This window comes from Triturus cristatus, chromosome 12 (genome assembly GCF_964204655.1).
Source record: "Triturus cristatus chromosome 12, aTriCri1.1, whole genome shotgun sequence".
Classification (NCBI taxonomy): Eukaryota; Metazoa; Chordata; class Amphibia; order Caudata; family Salamandridae; genus Triturus; species Triturus cristatus.
The window spans coordinates 645,910,261-645,930,393 of NC_140595.1; the positions used below are offsets into that span (position 1 = coordinate 645,910,261).

General features: G+C 43.2%; 1 protein-coding gene across 3 annotated transcripts in view; it reads left to right on the forward strand.

Moving 5' to 3' along the window:
• The first annotated feature begins 266 nt into the window (after window positions 1-266).
• Window positions 267-20,133, forward strand: part of LOC146776471 (hepatocyte nuclear factor 4-beta-like) — a 474,084-nt gene continuing 454,217 nt past the window's right edge. The window contains exon 1 of one of the 3 annotated variants that reach the window (XM_085637981.1): window positions 267-733. In XM_085637981.1, the coding sequence (XP_085494107.1) occupies window positions 619-733 (115 nt within the window). In that variant the 5' untranslated portion in view covers window positions 267-618. Of the gene's footprint in view, window positions 734-1,520; window positions 1,662-20,133 lie in introns of those variants that run through there. The other 2 variants (XM_085637983.1, XM_085637982.1) reach the window with 2 other exon arrangements.

The window sequence follows — 20,133 nt, forward strand, 5'->3', positions numbered from 1 at the left end:
TCAGAATTGAGATGGCTCTATCAGGGGGCCCCCCTGAAAGGCTGGTGCCCTGGGCCAAAGCCCACTTTGCCCATGCCTTAAAACCTTTTTAGAGTTCTCTAGTCTCTCTGCTGGTGGGTTTATGATGACACAACTGCAGTTGCTGATGATGGCCAATCGATTGATTTCAGCTTAGCGTGTGTAGATAACTCTTTAAACAGAAACTTGTGCTTCCCTCTCCCTCACCCGACATTAGCATGAACCTGACTCGCCACCCTCCCACGTGAGTAGGGCTCAGCCGACATTGTCTCGCCATGACACAGAGGATAGTTTTCTACTGTGTACACAGGGCTGGCAATAAACAACACCGCGTAGAGCCAGGGTTGCAATCCCAGCGGGCTCAGCAAAGGCCTTATCTGGGCCATATAACCATAGCATGAGACAGCAGAGCGTCGAGGTGCATGCTGGGATACGGAGACGGGAACACGCCAGGGCCCTTCCATCCGCGCGGGTCCCTGTCACACCTGTGGGGTTTCGAGGCCGGCGTTCCACCTTGGCGCGGCCTGGCGCGAGAGGCGACCTCGGCAGTGAATGACCCCGAGGTGACTTGGCCTGCTCCCCGGGTGCTGGTCGACAACAATGAAGCTTTGTGAAGCCATGATGGACATGGGCATGCCCGACTACTCCGAGACCCTGGACTCGTCGTACACCATGCTGGAGTTTGACACCCTGCGGGTGCTGCCAACCAACGCAGGTAGGTGTTTTTTACTATCGTTTTAGTATAGCGCTAGTGCACAACTTCGCAGCGCATTTAAACACGGTAGAATCCAGGATAAGAATGATGGTTAGTTACAATAATGTGGGTGTTCTGTGGAGAGTGGGTAGTCCGTTTGAGTGCAGGGTACAGCCTATTGAAAGAGATGAGCCCTAATTTTAGAAAATTGCCATCAATGTGAAGTGGTACATGATGGAAATTCTACGAGGAGGCGCATGAACGTTTAAAGGTCTCCGGGCGCAAGAAGAGTCGGTTTGGGGAAGTGGACCTTGGGCGTCCGGGGCGGGCGGGTAGGCAAGAACCAGCTAAAAAATGAGAAACCTCACTACAGTTTTCTGGGCATGGGGGCACTTGTAAAGGTTTCAGCTTGGAAAGGTGTGTGGCGTGAAAGTCGTGTTGCCACATTGAGATTATCACTACAGAGGGTTGAAAGGTCATGTTTTGTGTTTTTAAAAATAGCACCCTACAAACTAATGTGACAATGTCCGCTTTAAAATGCATGTCCGTGCCAGAGGGCCTGAACTTTGTCCTTCACAAGCCCAATCAGGGGAAATATTTTTGTTTTATGTCAGTTGGTCTTGCACTGGGGCAATTAATATGGGATATGTCATATATGATTATTAATTTGGGAGAAGTGTGAAAGCACGAATACCAACCCAAAGCCGGCAGTTGACCCACTAGCCCACGTCTCTGTTCCTGTGCCACGCCTGGGCAGAAGCAGCTCACATAACACATAGTCCTTTTAAACGCAGCACCGCACCATGGCAGCGACTTCAAGGTTTCAGTTTCTTTGCTTGCGTTTGACTTGTCGTCATCGAACGAAAGAACTCAATTATTATGTATTTATTTTGTAATGCGCCGATATATCTCACCGTAGCACTCTGCTTCCCATTGCTGGTTTATAAAGGTGAGTGTTGTAATTTAATAATTTAATTAAAAATGTAATATATAAAATGTTTTGCAACAAAAGTGCTATACAAATGTATTATTGTTATTATTTTTTGTTTTGAATAGTGAGGCATTTGTTTACAGACACTACCATAAAAGCGCGTATGTGATGGCTCAGTTATGCGCCCGTTTGTGAGAAATGCGTGATATCTTCAAACCATAGCCTTGAAATATAGTGTTTTCTTGAAGTGGATACAATACCTATCATTTTCAATATGGTAATTATAATAACACATAAATTGTATGAAACACTATTACAAGCGCTTTGCAAACGTTTGATTATCGTTTAATTATGGTAATTTTTATGAACACCTTTATATCCCTTTCACGTCATCAGTGGAAGCTTTTTTGTGTAACAGCAAATCTAGAACTACTGCGGTGCAGACAGTCCTTCCTAGAAGTGACTTGCACAGAAAAAGCTTACGTGAAATTAGGCTGAATCTCCCTTTTATGGCAGCCATGGAGTCACCCACTCACCCCACGGACAGGGGTCCATTCTCCTGTGTCACCACGAAGTTCATAAAACTGCACCTGCATGTTTACCACTTTGCATGATTTACACATTTCAGGAATTCACCAAGGTCTCTAGGAGTATTCCTGTAAATCTCAAAGTCACAAGTTTTAAGGCTACACCTGGAAAGGTTCCCTAATTAGTTTTAAGCAGGGGACGTTTCACATGAGCAACCGAACATAGTGTACATTTGCGCGTGCATCATTATCTCCCTGGGAACAATATTTTTCGTTGCCTAGAAATTCTTTCCTCTAAACCCTCTCCAATGTTTCCAGATGTAAACGGATGTACTCCTGTCCATGGCGTAGGGACATCGCAGTTGCCGGGTGGAACTGGTCATGGAGAAGTTTGTGAATGCCAGTAAACTTGAGAGTTTTTGGATGTCTCCAAAGTATGAAGGGTTCATCTCTGGACAATGCACACTTCCCACAGAGTTGAAGATTTATCCATGTGCAATGTTATTCCATACTGAAGTAATACACTCTTGGGTAAATCCTTTTACAAATGAAAATTCAGCTTTTGTGAATTTTTTGCACTCAAAAACCTAGCCACTTGCGCTTGTAAGTTAACCTTACTCATACAAATGGGCTATTGAACTAGGACCCCCATGATTCTAGCCCCCCTTTCTTTGTAAGTTATTTTTATCAAGAGTGGTAGAGCAATAAATTCACTTTTGTGACACAAATCTGTCACAAAGTGTTAGTGAAGCTGCCCACAGTTCCCACAAATTACTTTCTGACCTTCAGGATAAATGCAATTGAGGCTGATGATTGATTGATCGATCGATAAACTCTGCTTTGGTTTGCCCTATTGTACGGCATTTGCTTCCACCAAGGAGATCATGAGGATCCAAAGCATGCTATGAGCCGAGTAGTAATGTCTGCTTGGGGAAAACATGCTAAGACGGCAGCACACCTTCAGTGCTACCAAGGGGCGCTAAGTCGAGAGGCATTTTACTCCAGTCTTGGCCTTTTAGTCAATAGCACTTTGCGACAGTGTGGATGCTGGGACATGTGTGTGCAAGCTTATAATGGAGAATGATTAATTCCAAATTCCTAGTGTGGTTGAATATAAGGAGGAGATTGTCGGTGGTATCATGCACCCCATGAGGCTATTTGAATGGACTAATGTGAATGGCGGACTGTATTTGAAGCCATGTATATTCAAGGAATGCTTTGCAGGCTTTTGTTTCAACATTAGTCAATGAGGTGACACTCTAGCAAAGCTGTCTCTGCGTTCAGCGGGGAGAGACCCTCCCCACCTGATAAATACATTGTGAGGCTGAAATGATGGGGTGGAGGATCTAGGGAGATTGTGCAACTCCTAGAGACCTCAACTTTTCCAGTGTCAGAAGTTAGTGTTTCAGGGCAGTGAACCAGGACCAATGAGCTATTGGTACCCAACCATGAGGCATGAGACTGCCTTAGATTCTACAGTCACGTCAACTTTGCCATTTATTTATTTATTAAAGACTTCAATGTAACTCTGGCGTGACCCAAAGGTGTCAGAGCACTTTAAATAGAGCTAAGACAGGACGGTCCCTTTACAAAATATGTAAGGGAGAACCTCCATAAAGGGACAGTGACTTATACCAGTTTCAGCCTCTTCTAACTGACAGAAGACGGGGCTGGAGCCTTGCTTTACGGGCAGTTGTCTTTATCGGTGTCTCCTCTGTCTATCACAGGACAAGAGCAGGTCATAAAGCAAGTTAATCCTATTCCTCTAAATGGCAGAAGGCTGCCCCTCCCTTCACGGGCCCTGATCTCTAAGCTCATCCCTTCTGTCTGTCATTGGGGAGCCTGGCCTCAAGCACTATACTGAGTTCACCCATCCGAAATGGAATCAATCTGGGGACTAAATATGAAGATGCAGAGCTCGAGTAGGTGTCAAAAATACAAAATAGTGATTCAAAAATTTCCTGCGAACAAGATGTAGCCCTGTTTTTTGATTTCTTGAAAACATTAATTGTAGCATTGCGGTTGCCCTGCTGTGCTAATGTTGGAAGAAAATCTTTGAAAGCACTGCGACATTAAATTTCATTTACTTTCAACGGGTCTCAATTCCTACCATACCACTGATATTCATTTGTGTGCTATCAGATAGGCCTATATTCACCCGCTTAGAACATTTCACCAGCATTCTGGTTCTTGTATATTGCCCAACTAGATCGGAGCTTGATAAAAATAGTTAGACCTGCATATGCCCCTTGCTGCAGGGCTTCCAGTGGGGTGGGGGGATATGGAAAATCAAAGATAAAAAAACACAAATTACCAAGCTGATGTGGCTGCGTTGGAGGTGTTGTCCTGCAGATCTGCGTTGGAGGTGTTGTCCTGCAGATCTGCGTTGGAGGTGTTGTCCTGCAGATCTGCGTTGGAGGTGTTGTCCTGCAGATCATACCTTTTAGCATTATGCCGATTCTCAACTCCTGAGCTATCTGACTGGGACGCCAATTGATAACTTATAAATCTCATTGTCATCTTTGTCATACACTCACACCACCGACAAATTCCAATCTTAGCCCAAAACGTTGTAGTGTAGAGATAATAAGGCTTGGCTATGCCTGACAGGCCTCCTTAATCTTTTCTTGCAAGTTAACGAGAACTCTGCACGAGGCATTTTACCATTAACATCAGTAACTCTGTTTACACCGCCCTTTACAAATGGCTCATGTACAAATTGAGCCTCATCCCAAAGTAAATTTGTATCTTAATTGTCGTTCTTACATGTCAAATACCTTTCTCTACAAGTGTAGAACGACTTTTGTAATGAGTCAATTTCACTCTTAAACGGTGGTGCATACTCTTGTAAACTCCCACAAGCTTAGAAGCTTGTGAGCATTTCTGCTGCCTCTTAGCGCTGGCGCACTTTATGCTGCCTAGCTCACTTTATGCTGCCTAGCTCACTTTATGCTGCCTAGCGCACTTTATGCTGCCTAGCACACTTTATGCTGCCTAGCTCCAACGCAGGCACTCTTGCACCATAGTGCAGCACACGTGGAAAGAGGAAATAACGCGAAATAAAGACAGTTCCCCTCATCATGCCTCACTTGGGAAGACGTAGCATTTAGACACATTCCCATGTATACAAATATTAATAAATCTGAGAATGTGCCAAAATCAATTGGTGGATTCATGGGAACGCCTATCCTCCACTCATGGAATTTCTCCTATTTGAAATATAGCGTAACGCGCAAACAGTTGCCTTGCGTTACATTTCTTTACAAAGCCACGCGTGTGATTTTGTATATATAACTGGAGCCTTTGTGTTGTCCTTGCGTCGTATTGTGTGATGCAAGGACAACGCAAAGGCTTCATAGATATGGGCCTAAATCACCGCCCAGGGTGCAGACGGGGAAGGGAACACCCACAAAAACACATATTTTTCTCCATATGGAAAGAAAAACAACATTTAATTAATATACAATTCAATAAGTGAATATTTTCGGATGTGAGAGAGAAATTTACACAACATTTTTATGATAATGCCTGAAAGGCTGTGACAAGCACAGATTTCTATGCATGAATTGAAAACGTTTTGTGAATCCCAAACTATTGTACATTTTCACCCATGGAAAGTCAGAAACCTGTAGTTTGAGATTGCCAACTGTTTTTAAGTCCCAAGCCCTTTGTGTCCTACAGTTGCTTATGCCCGTTCTTACCATTTTATAAATTTTTGTTTCCAAGTATCATACTGTCCATCTTACTGTGACTCTACAAACTAGGTCAAGTACACCCCTTCCTCCACTTGACTCTCAGGGTAGTGAAAGCAGTGCTTAATTTGCGATGGTGGTTGCAGGTGGTTCCCATCAGCACTCATTTTTGGGGACCAGTCCTTATTTTTCAACAAGAGACTTGGATTCAGAGCAAAAGAGAGAAAAACACAGATTGGGGGAAAGGAGGAGGAAGAGAGAAAGGGGAAGAACAGTGACAAAGGGATAATGTAGGTGTTGGTGTGGAAACGTCCCTCGAATGGTGACGGATGTGTGCCTCTGCCCTGAGTGTCCCAGCTGCAATGATGTCTAGATTCCAGGTGCTAATTTTGTGTTATGAATGAACACAGATCATGCGTGTCTTATGGACTGCGGTCATGTTGGTTTGGAAGCGGCCCTCAAAGTGCCTCCCTCATAGTTCAGAAAGGCTGCTGCCTTTGCCAGGAGTTCAGCAGCATGAGTGCGGTGGTGGCAGCCTGCTGTGTAGTGATCAGTAGAAGTGAGCAGGTCTTTTTACATACTTCCCAGGAGTGAGGCCTACAGGGTCCCTCATGTAACGTTCCATTGCTGTGTGCTTAATTCACTCTTGGCTTACATCAAGTTAGTATGTAGTGCAGAGCATGTGTGTTGTGTGCATGTGCTGGGTGCATATGTGCATGTGAATTGTGCAATACATGGAAGGCTCTGTGTTCCATTTTGGGAGATTCAGGGCCGACTTGAAGAGCATGAGGAGGTAGAGGAACCCCCATCCCCCCAGATAGATTTGTGGATTGCTGCATTCTTGTGAGTTGGGTACAACGCAATGAGGAAAGTACGGCCAGGCTCTTCAATAGACATCAAAGGGTGCTCTCAGATTCAGAGAGAGGTCACTGGAAAGGGGCTTGGGCACATGTCAGGAAGGAAATAGGGCTGATAAGAGAATCATAAAGAGAGGGCTGCAGCCCTGCAGTAACCTTTTAATTCAGATAACACTGTGGCTAACATCCAGATTTGAACCTCTAGTCACTCCCATGGCCTGTGTTGTTGGGCTGTTAAATTTGGAGTTGCTCCAGCTGTGAAAGATTGCTTTCTGGAGGAAGGATATGGTAGAGAAAAGGGCACTTCCAAAGGAAGCAGAGCCCCAACGCAAACCACAAAGTCTCAACCCTAAGTCACATTTGATGTCTGGAAATGAACTATTACAAAGTGAGCTCGAGGCCCCCAGAAGTGTCAAATATCAAGCAGTGAGTTAGGATGTGCAAACAGACTTCTGCCTGTGACCAGGATTGGAGGATGAGCCCTGCCAATCTCCCAGATGTGTAAGGGAACATTACCCAGGAATCTAAGTCCATCTAAGAGCCTAGAGGATCAGTGCCTGCCTGCCTGCCAAGACCAGTGTACCCTATGAGGGAAAAGAGAGTGCTGGAGGAAAAGAGGTCCACTGGGGGATCCTGTCAGGTGTATCTCTGTAGCGAGGTGCGAGGACACGGCAGTTGCACCAATTGGGTTGACGTCCGTGGGCAAAGTGAACTCGTAAACTCAGTATGCCAGGTTGGCCCCCATAAAGATTGCAGCTGTCCCATTCGGGTCATAGCCTGTATGCCAGGTGGTGATGCTGTGAAGATGGCTGCTGTGCCTATCAGCCCTTAGCCTGTGTGCAGAGCGAACTTGATGACCCCATATGCCAGGTAGGGCCACCGTGAAGATTGCTGCTGTGCTGATCAGGCCATAGCCCGTGTGCAGAATGAAGTCAGCTACCTCGTGTGCCAGGTGGGGCCACATCTAATGTTACTGTCGTGCAGAATGGGCTGAAATCTGTGTGTGGCGTGAAGACAGCGGCCTAGAATGCAGGTGGTGTCACCAGGAAGGTTACTGCTTACCTATCGAGGCCTAGCCATATGCAGAGTAAGGACAGTGACCCCAAATACCTGGTGGGGTCACTGAAAAAGGCAAGAAGCATGGCCTGGTCAAGCCCATTATCGTGAGGAGAGACTGCCATGCTGACTCTTGCGGGACCAAGTGCTGACTGAGGATCGGAACCAGGAGCATTGAAATCCCCACCGTATCATGGAAAGGACCAAAGGAAACTAACCACCACATCGGAGGAGCACTGAGGACACTCAGCTGTTGCCCATGCAGAGCTGTACCTTCATTACTCACCAGAGGTAGCTGCTGCAGTCTTCATGCCCGAAAGAGAGACACTCTCGGAGACTCAAGTCATGCAGTCCCTGCTGGTGCAGGTAAGACTGATTGAAGGGCCAAAAGGCGCAGGGCAACTTGACCACTAGATAGCACTTTGCTGCTGGAACACTTTGAACTTTAATTTGAGTCGGAGTGGAACGTATGGGAAATGGATTACTAGTTGGGCTTAAACTGAATGTCGCCTATAGTGAATTGGGGAATAACCCTTACCACTAGTGATAGGGAAATGGGACTCAGGACCTGCCTATTGAACACTAGGTGATTAGGGCTGAAAGCCCAAAACCGGTGCTAGGATGCTTGTTTCCAGTCCAGGCTGGACTGTTCCCATTGGGCACAGGGACAAGACTGATTTGCATATGGTTGGGTCCAAACCGGAATGGCATGGTGAGCAAAAAAACGATGGATTTGGACCCAGATCTCTGGACTGGGGTGAATGTATGATATTGTTCTGCATTCTGTCCATCAATTGATCTTTTTACATTTGTCACCCCGAGTGGGACGGTTATGCCCAGACGTTGGTCCCATGCTCTCCATGCCACTGGAGTCAAGCTATCCTGACTGATGAGAGTTGAAAGCCCGAAACCGGTCCTAGGATGCTTGTTTCCAGCCCAGGGAGGACCTGGCCTGGCAGTTCGGGCTGGACTGTTCCCATTGGGCGAAGGGTCAAGACTGATTTGCATATGGCTGGGTCCAAACTGGAATGGCACGGTGAGCAAAAAAACGATGGATTTAGGCCCAGATCTCTGGACTGGGGTGAATGAATGACATTGTTCTGCATTCTGTCCATCAATTGTTTTTTGTATTGAACACTAGAGTCATGAACTCAGGGGGCAGTGTATATTGTTCATGTTTGCTATATTTTATGATGTGTCTGTATGTAAATACTTCTTTTTCCATAAAAGCAAGTAATCAACAGGACATACTGCTGCTATTCAAAAAAATTTGATTTGTGATCCGGTGGTCACTCCTCTGTGTGTACTTCCTCCAAGAAGGCTTGGATTTCTCGACCTACAGTACACTGAAAGTCAAGTCCTGAATGGGTACTTGGCCCAGTTATTAGGGACCGTAGTAGGTCGGGCTTCAGGAGTAAAAGGCCTCAACCCCTATTCTTGGACCCAACAAGTCCTGCTTGCCCCGAGGCCCTATAAAAGGGGTGCTGTTAGAAAATGGCCCTTTCTGAAGGGTCACCCCAAACTTTTTGCTTTCCTCCTACTCTTTTTCTGACCCTCTTTTATTTGGTTTTAGGACTGTGGGCACTTTACCACTGCTGATAGTGACAAAAAGGTACCCCCTGATTTTAATTCTAGGTCCAAGAGGAGGGGGTTAGAAAAACAACCAAGAAACTATGAAAAACCTCTGACTGACCTATATTACTTTAATGAATAGCCTAAAGCTTATATCTCCCCCAACAAGAGCCACTTTTCTTTTCGCAAAATAATCATATAATAAAAACCAAATTTATTAAGAAAACATTTATTATTTTTCAATTTTTATCTTTTTAAAGTGAGAATTCATTCATAAGATTGCTAGAATTGTAAATCACAAAAGAATACATCATCAAAAGATTTCAACATAAGTTAGACTTAAATATACTCATAAGAGATCAAAAACAAATCAATTCATGTTAAAGATACCCACCCCCAAAATGCTATTACTAAACCAACATGCATACTCCATATCATACCATTCATTCATCCTAACAAACAACACAGAAATAAAAATAAGATTACAATTGTAACTAAAGTGGGATCCTGCAGTGTACAGAAACAGTAACTTTTCTCTTTTATTATGTAGAGATATCATATATTTTTTTTAACAATGTCTAAAATTCACTTCTGGATGGCATTGTTATGTGTGAACACCACATCTGCCTCGTTTCATTATGTGTCACTGGTCGGATTTCCACAAGGCAATGGTCGACGTACGTTTCGGCGGGACAACATTTCTTTTACCCACCTTCCTCAGGACCAATGTTTAAGATTGTACTTATATTATAGTTAAAAAAACGGAGCTGGGGTATCTGACAGAACAAGTATCCAATCATAGTACCGGGAACGCTGCAGAGAGTATGCCACCACTATGAAGTTGGCAATGGTTAAATCACATGTTCGGACCTACACGGAGGCCAGTGCTTATACTTCACTTTGAGGAACGACTGATGATAAACAGCATATATTGTACAAATGGCCGATACTGACCGAACATTCCACTTTACTTTGTCTCTTGACACGCTTTCCTTGGGCTTACACACCTAATTCAGTGACTTTTCTCTCATATCACCTAGTTCCATCACCTATCACACTATTTGTGCAATGTTTATGTCTTGTGTCTTGATATTGATTCTTACATTTATTCCTAGGACATTCATCCCCTGACGAAGAGTCATTAAGACTCGAAATGCATCGGGATTACCATGTCATCTTTAACAACTGAGTGATCTATCGTTTATTCCTTTCAAAGGATGATACTTACTTCAACGTTACAGTGAATACAAAGATTTTCACTACTTTCAATAACACGTTGTGAAGTATACATTCTTAAAGAACTTGCAAAATTCACTGCAGACGACCTTTTGACTCCTCACGGACCCACGAGGAGTGCATCCGTGGGACGCCAGGCAATCCTATCCTGGCGCTTCGGAACCATTTTGTCTTAATCCCTTTCGGACAGAGGGACATACCTCAGTTGCACCAAAAACTATACTACAATTGCTAACATTATTAAATTCAACCCTCCGACTACTAGTGGGCTTCACTTCCTAACACACTGCCCGACAGTGAGAGCACCGTCCCCACTCAACATGTCGTACGACGAAATTACCAACATTACTGAGAACCACGCAGAAACCTTCGGCTTTACAGCCGAAGAAACGAACCGCATTTACGCATTAATTCAAGACACTGACTCTGCAGAAACCAGCACAGCTTCAACTCAAAGCATGTTAAAACAATTACTTTACATTTCTAAAAGAGAAATAAACCAACGACTACACGCCAGTACACTACTGAGATATCATAGAGCACAGAGAATTCCATGTGGGCTTAGAATTTCATTAAAATCAACACTCTGCAAAAATAACCCTAAATTTACTGAAAAATGGTATGCTATCCTCAATAAATGTTCTTTGGACCTTATTCTGCTCATCGTAGATGAACTTGCAAAAATTCTTGAGGATTTGGACAAAGAAATATTACAACTGAAGAGGGATTTGAACTCCCGATTATCCTCCGACGAACTTGAGAGCATGCTTATTGACGTTAATTCTCAATTAGACAAATATACTAGAGAGATCAATGAGAGAAAAATCAGGAAATACAAACGGGACACCATCGACTACAAGTTGGGAGAAGTATATAACTGGGCTGAAATCTACGCACAACGTAGACAACAACGTCCTTTTACCAACAGATCCTCTGACGGAGACAGCTCTACATCTACTGAATCGACGGATAGGTCCAGGAAGAATCTACACCCGACCAATAAAGACAGTCAACCACAAAGGGGTCCCCAAGAAACTCCCACAACCAGTTACCAAACTAGACAACCTTTTTTAGGGACAGGCCAAGATCTTCCTGTAGAACCTGGAGGAGCAAACGGAAGAACACAAGAGCAATCTGTGGCGAAATCAACAAGGAGTCAACGTTGATTATCAACATATCCCACACTACACTCTCAAATTCCCAAACAAACTTGCTACAAAAAGGCACTTCTTTCATACCAACTTACCACTCCAACAAATTAGACACAGAAATTTCTGTATTCAAATTTATGAGAAACCTTTGTTTGAAGCATTTCTTCAACAATATCATCCCTCAACAACCTTCAGTTTCCCAGGATACCACCTCTGGTTTGAAACTTCCAAGTACATTCATGGCACCCATCAGCCATAAAAGTTTGGATTCATTCGAAACCATTGTACTAAAGGAACTCAAATTGATACATCAGAAGCCCAACCAGAAAATCACGAATTTGACAACCAAAGACAGACAAATCATCTCGAGTCTTGCAAATAACAAGGACATCACTTCTTGTAAAGCTGACAAAGGAGGCGCCCTTGTGGTAATGGACACTTCTTTTTACTATCAGAAAGTTTCCGAACTCGTACTAGACCAATCCACGTATATGAAACTTCCCCAGGATCCCACCGATGAATTTTTAAAAATCCTTACCACCATAGTTGACAAAGCGCGATCCTTGGGTACCATCACTGATAAAGACAAGAAGTATCTTTTACCCAAAAACCTAGGTAGTCCAACGTTATATATGCTTCCTAAAGTTCACAAACACCTGCATAACCCACCATTTCGACCAATCGTATCTAGTATCAACACCATACATGAATCTACGGGTAAATACATCGACAAACATCTACAACCCATCGTTCAAAACATGCCAACTTACCTTCGTGACACCACTGATTTTCTTAACAAAATCAATTCCATTGAATTCAATGATGAAGATTCCATTATTTTATGCACAATTGATGTATGTGCATTATACACATCTATTCCGCATCTAAATGGAATTGAAGCCATTGAATCTTTCCTTATTGAACAACCTCTTGAGCTCAACCTTAAGGTATTCATCTTGGAATTGCTTCAATTTGCCTTACATCATAGCTACTTCAGATGGAATAACGAATTTTTTCAGCAACTGTCTGGTACTTCTATGGGCAATTGTGCAGCTCCATGCTACGCAAATCTCTACATGCACAAACTAGAACGCGACCATATTCTATTTAATCCTAAGTGGCGCGACAAGATATTGCAATTTTGGAGATACATTGATGATATTTTCCTGATATGGCATGGCGATACTCCAGATTTGTATCGTTTTCTCAGATTCTTGAACACCATTGACGATAGAATTCAATTCACCCACAACATGAATTCCCATCAAGTACCATTCTTGGACGTATTGGTCATGAGACATGGAAAATAATTGATGACCGATGTATACAAGAAAGACACTGATAGAAATAACGCTCTTCATTTCAATAGTTGCCATCAGATTTCCCTGAAAAGACACCTGCCGTACTCCCAAATCCTAAGGATTAAACGCATCTCATCCACCACGGAAATTTTTGAAAAAAACAAAGAACTTCTTATCACCAAATTCAAAGAAAGAAAACACCCCAACACAATCATCACTGATGCCATTGAGAGAGCTAAACCGGTTGGACGATCGCAATTACTCAACAAATCTATGAAATTTGACACAACTAACAGACCGGTATTTGTATCTAAATTTTCCACAAAATGTCAACAAATCAAAAGAGTGATTTTGAAGTACTGGCCTGTGATTCGGAATGAAAGCGATTTCAACAGGATATTTAATTTCCAACCACTCTTTGCATATCAACGCACAAGAAATTTGAAAGAACTGCTATCTCATCCAGCTAAACCCACTGTTGGTACGTACAAAGGAACAATCCCTTGCCTGAATTGCGGTCATTGCAACAATATCATTAAAGGCACACAGATTCTACATCCTACTAAAGGAACACCTATCCGATTACACACGACCGCTACATGCGACTCCAAAAATCTGATTTACTTACTTAAATGTCCCTGTGGCTTACCTTATGTTGGAAAGACTGAGCGAAAAATTAAAGTCAGACTAACTGAACACAAAAGCATCATCAGAACCAAGTCTGAGAAATCACTTGTCGCTATACACTTCAACAAGGAGAGACATAACATCAGTCAACTAAGATTTCTGGTACTAGAAGTCGTGAACATACCACAAGGCACCGACAACACCAAAAGACTCCTACAAAAAGAACTTATTTGGATTTAAAGACTCGATTCCTGTCACCCCAACGGGCTTAATGACCGTCTGGAATACAGTTGTTTCCTGTGATCTATGTATCTCTTCATTGTACTGTGTACCTTATTTATCTATGATGTTCCCCTACCATATTGCTTATTAAATATTTTGCCGTTACTCTTATAGTTTCCACTTTACAGTTGGTACATCTCCTGTTCTTATCTTTAACACTCTTCGGTGAATTTTGGATTTTCCAATACACGCGCATACACACACACTCTTTGATTCCTCCTAGTCTGTTTCAGTTTCCGTGTGTTTTTTTTCTTTTAACTTCTTTTATTTGTTCCCCTCCACCTTACCTCGCTTATACTCTGTTAGCTTTGTTATTACCCTCTTCGAACAGTTACCTGTTCAAACATGGCGCGCTATTATTCTCCATTATCCTTTAGTCCTATTTCCATGTTTGACTCCTTTCACGTACTTTTACCTGGCTAACCTTGGTCCGTTGTTACTTTCTGCACTTCATGGTGTAACGGAAGACCGCTTTACACTCAGTAAGAGGCACTCCCGTTTTGTTTATCCTCTGTTTTGGAATGTCTTTGAAGCTTTCCGTTTTGGCCCTTATCTTCCCTAATTTTATCCTTTTACCCCGATAGACCCGGCTATTTATAGAACTTTGTACCATTACGGACTTTCCGTTTTGATCTAAGGTAACTTGTCTACCTTTTTGTCTCACTTTCCATAAGTCCCCATCAGTGTACACGTCTACGACTTTTCCTACCAGCACGACCACTATTTTTACTTTTTCCGCATACCGCACCTTCCCCACATCTACTTTTTCGGATTCCTGCACTTGGTATTTGCTATCTTTGTTTCTCCTTAACGGGTTTTTCTATTTATTTCCATTGGACCGTATTTTTCGTTGTTCCGGTGCTCACTGTGTTCCTACGTACTCGTAACAACCCTTGTGCACTCAGCCCTCTACCTCCGATTCACCGGTTTGGCATGATCTTTTATGTTTAACGATACTGACCGAACATTCCACTTTACTTTGTCTCTTGACACGCTTTCCTTGGGCTTACACACCAAATTCAGTGACTTTTCTCTCATATCACCTAGTTCCATCACCTATCACACTATTTGTGCAATGTTTATGTCTTGTGTCTTGATATTGATTTTTACATTTATTCCTAGGACATTCATCCCCTGACGAAGAGTCATTAAGACTCGAAATGCATCGGGATTACCATGTCATCTTTAACAACTGATTGATCTATCGTTTATTCCTTTCAAAGGATGATACTTACTTCAACGTTACAGTGAATAAAAAGATTTTCACTACTTTCAATAACTCATTGTGAAGTATACATTCTTAAAGAACTTGCAAAATTCACTCCAGACAACCTTTTGACTCCTCACGGACCCACAAGGAGTGCATCCGAGGGACGCCAGGCAATCCTATCCTGGCGCTTCGTAACCACACATAACAATGCCATAAAGAAGTGAATTTTAGACATTGTTTAAAAAATTATATGATATCTCTACATAATAAATGAGAAGTTACTGTTTCTGTACACCGCAGGATCCCACTTTAGTTACAATTGTACTCTTATTTTTATTTCTATGTTTGTTAGGATGAATGAATGGTATGATATGGAGTATGCATGTTGGTTTAGTAATAGCATTTTGGGGGTGGGTATCTTTAAAATGAATTGATTTGTTTTTGATCTCTTATGAGTATATTTAAGTCTAACTTATGTTGAAATATTTTCATGATGTATTCTTTTGTGATTTACAACTCTAGCAATCTTATGAATGAATTCTCACTTTAAAAAGATAAACATTTAAAAATAATAAATGTTTTCTTAATAAATTTGGTTTTTATTATATGATTATTTTGCAAAAAGAGAAGTGGCTCTTGTTGGGGCAGATATAAGCTTTAGGCTATTCATTAAAGTAATATAGGTCAGTCAGAGGTTTTTCATAGTCACTTTACCACTGCTGACCAGTGTTAAAGTGCATTTGCTCTCTCCTCTAATCATGGTATAATTGGTTTACACCCGTTTGGCATATTTGATGTACTGGTAAGTCCCTTGTAAAGTGGTATACCATACACCCAGGGCCTGTACTTCAAATGCCACTGCAAGCACAAATGCTTAGTCGGCCTGGAGCACTAACCGTGCCACCCACATAAATAGCCTTTCAAACCTGTCTCTGCAGTGCCAGTGTGTGTAGTTTACTGCCACTTAGACTTGGCATTTAAAACTATTTGCCAAGCCCTAAACTACCCATTTATTACATATATCACCCCTAAGGTAGGCCATAGGAGGCCCTAAGGTCCGGGTGCTATGTAAGTAAAAGGTAGGATGTATTTTTATGTTTTGCATGTCCTTGTAATGACTAACAGCCTATTTTGTTTTTAATTTCTGTGAGGCCTACTCCTCTTATAGGTTACCATTGGGACTTCCTTAATACATACACTTCATGCTTCAATTACTGATCATAGAAAAGTTGCTTTTTCATGTTTCATATGTCTAGAATGGCAATGAAAAATCCTACTTACTGGAAAATTTGGATTTGGCATTACTATTTTAGAAATGCCAGTTTTAGAAAGTGGACATTTTTCTGTGTTTTTAATTCTGTGTGATTTGCAGTCTGTATCCAATACAAGTCTGGGCTGGGTGACAGCTACTGTTTGTGCATTCCCTCTAGACAGCCACAACACAGGAATGATAGGTGTGTCTGAATACCCATCTACATACATCTGCAATTTGATGGCCTTGCCTGGGCAGGATGGAAGGGAGGGGCTAACACTTCACTTAAATAGGCAGTGTCCTGTCCCCACACAAGCGACTGATTACCTCTCATAGGTAGCCTGGCAGATAAGACTGGGTTGAAAGGGATACTTGTGCACTTCAGAGAGCTGCTTTGAAGTCGTCCCCATATCAAAAGCACCTTTGGGTTAAGTACTGGGTCTCTGACCCCTTAAAATCAGACAATACTGGACTTGTTACTGGAACTCTGCCAGAAGTGCTGCTGTGCTACTTAAAGGACTCAATTGGACTGCTCATCTGGAAGGCCTGCTTTTCTTTTTGTTGTCCTGCTGCTTGCATCTCTCTGGCTTTGCTGAAGGAGACCTGAACTCTGCCTTACCTCCAAGTGATCTCCAAGGGCTTGTTGGCTTTCCTCCTGTTTAAGAAGTCTCAGGGTCATAAAAGATTTACTTTTCCCCCTCCACGCTGGTGCTGGACTCTTCTACTCGTGAGTCTTGAAGCCCAGTTACACACGGGTTAGCTTTTCGCTTTCCGACCTGCAAAGGGGCCCCACAAAGGTCGACGCTTCGCTTCTGACCTGCACTGAGGATTACAAGGATCAGTGTCCCGTGCCGATCGAAATCACGGGACCTGCTTTGAGCACAAATCTTTTATGACCCTGCCGGCTGGACTGCGGCGCATTGCTGTGGTTACAAGGAGTTCCCCAGCAACACTTGTGAACGCTGCTTCAGCCGCCCTTGCCAGCAAGAGTAGCGCGGTGTTCTCCATCACCGGCGGCCCCTCCCGAGAGGACCAATGACACAGGCCCCACCTTTGAAGCCCACTAACTCCCCATTAGCCGCCTCTGTGCCTTGCAGTCAGTGCTCGGCACTGTTTATGTTGACATCCCCCGCCTGAAAAGGTATTGTGCTCAGCGGGATCTGTGGGGTGTTTTCAGCCAGCCTATGCTCCTTCCTGAGTGGCTCAAGAACGTGCATTTACCCCATTCCAGAGTGACCAGACCTATTGTTTTTCACTGCAGTGCCTCTCGAGGCACCGTCTTCATCACAATACTGTGTGGAAATAACTATTCCCATCCCCACATCGAATTTGTGTTGTTTTTACCATGGTCTAGCATGACGGGCAATAACTTGTGAAGCATAAGTGCTTTGTGAAGCACAGTATTTTCATTGACACTTTGAAAATGTAATATCTATACAATGGGTTTTTGTTGTTTTGGTCTTGTTTTGTTTATAATATAATACCCTATTTTTATAAACCTGTGTAGAGTCTTTTTGTGGTGTATTTGTTGTGTTACGTGTGTGTGTGTGAGTTGCACAAATATTTACACATTGCCTCTTTAGATTAGCCTGACTGCTCTGTTCCAAGCTACCAGAGGGTGAGCACAGGTAATCTCCAAGTGTGTATCTGACTTATTCTGACTAGTATTGTGGTTCCTGCTTGTACAGGGTACATACTCTGACAACCAGAAACCGCATTTCTAACAGGTGCTGACAGCATGGATGAAAAAGAACTTGGATGAGTGAGATAGAGACAGGGAGTGTGTGGTGGAGGATTAAAGAGGCATAGGTAGATTCAAGACTATGCACCCTTGATACTGGGCACCCAGACCTTCAATAGCATCTGCTGCTGGCTTCTGCTCAAACCTTTCGCCCCCAGCACTTAAGCAAGTAGTCACAGCATTCTAATGGACATAGTTGGGGGGCAAGAGCTCAGGACTCGACAATCAGACAACAGAACCAATAAAGTACTGTCCAGCCTATTGCTAGTCTTTTTAGTGAAGAAAAGTATTGTAATCATACAGCATTGCCTAATACTAAACAGTGCAATTAGCGCAATGTACAGTTAACATCCTGCCAAAGATCTAATGAAGTTCCTCAGTGCCCATGATCCGTGGCACCTAAAAAGAGACACACCACTGGCCTGGCTTAGCTGCAGTCTCTCCCAATTAGCATTTGTGCCCAACAATTCAAGTTGCTTTCCCCATTGTCCAATATTGGTATACAAAAAAGTGTTAGTCTCTGTGTATGGCTTTTGCGAGCTTCTCAGTTTCTAGTTCACAATCAGTTCTTATGCCCCACAGTTACCTGCTGTTCGCAGTTTGAGTCCAGAAGGGTGTGGGATGAATGCCTATAGTGATCCCACTTCTGCAGTAGCAACTCTTCTAGCTGTATGACCGTATATGGCAGCGATCTTGCTGGGAACTTGAAGACTTCATGGGATCTCAGTGCAACAGCCTCCTCTTGCACCTTCCAGTTTTCAGCAGTTTCATCCTCCCTAGGCCATGTGTTGAAGGGATGAGGGCTTGGCAGATGAGGACTTCGTAGATAACTTTGGCATTTGTGGCCTTGGAGCCAGTCAGGGTGCGCACCTCAGTATTGCTGGAACACACAGGTTCTGACATTGGCAGTGACAGCACCAGTCTTTCAGTTGCAGTGGGCTGCCAATCTGACTTGATGCTTGCTTTGAATAGATCACTTGATGCTGTTCATAATGAAAACCATTTAGGGAGACCAGAGGATACCTTCCACTCACAGATAACTCCTGGCTTTTCTTACGGGAAGTCTCTTGTTCATCTGGTTATTTCCATGCCTTCAACAAACTGGGTTTCTTGTCCAGGACAGGTTCTCCTCCTATCCGTCCAGACACACGTCTTCCCTCCCTCAGCAGGCAGGTTTCTTGGCTCTAGACAGCCCCTCCACTCCTTCTACCTAAAGTGCATACTTCATATGATGTCTCCTCATTTCTTGGAGACTAGAAGACACCCGCTCTGGTCACAATTTAGTCCTTCGAGTACAATGTGGAACTCTCCTTTCCTTGTTCATGAGGAATCTAGAATTGGAATAATGTGGGATGGTTTGGATCTGACTTTTATACAACTCTTCCAGACAGGGATGTGGATCCACTGTCTAAGGTTTCAGAACCAATTTGGTTTAGTTCTCTTTCAAATGTCATTTTCAGGCCACTCCCCGGACACAACCTTTGTGCAAAGTTATATCATGGGTCTCACAACAGGTAGTGATGGAGCTGGCCCCAAACATAAGTATCCAACACATGACTAGAATGAAGAGTGCATCCTGCCTAGCAACGTTGTCACCTTAAACAACATAAACTGCATTCCTGACCCTCACCCCTACCTTCTATCAAATGGTAATGCCCAGGAAGAAATATTCATAATCCTTTTGCTAACTAGAACCTCATGGAATTGCTAAAGATAAGTGTCTCCATCCTCCTCACTTCAGTGTCTGTGTCTTCACCCTCTAGCCGCTGGAATTGTCTGGGTAAGCTATCATCGCCCTCCATCTTGTGCCATGCTAAACCAGCAGCATTCAAAACACATCCCATTGGCCCCAGTACTCAGATTCATATTATACTTTGAGTGCTGTTAACATACATGTCCTAGACATGTAGCACATACAGACACATTCACTATTCATATAGAATCTCAGCACAAGTTTCTGGGATTTGCACAACAGCGTAACCTTAT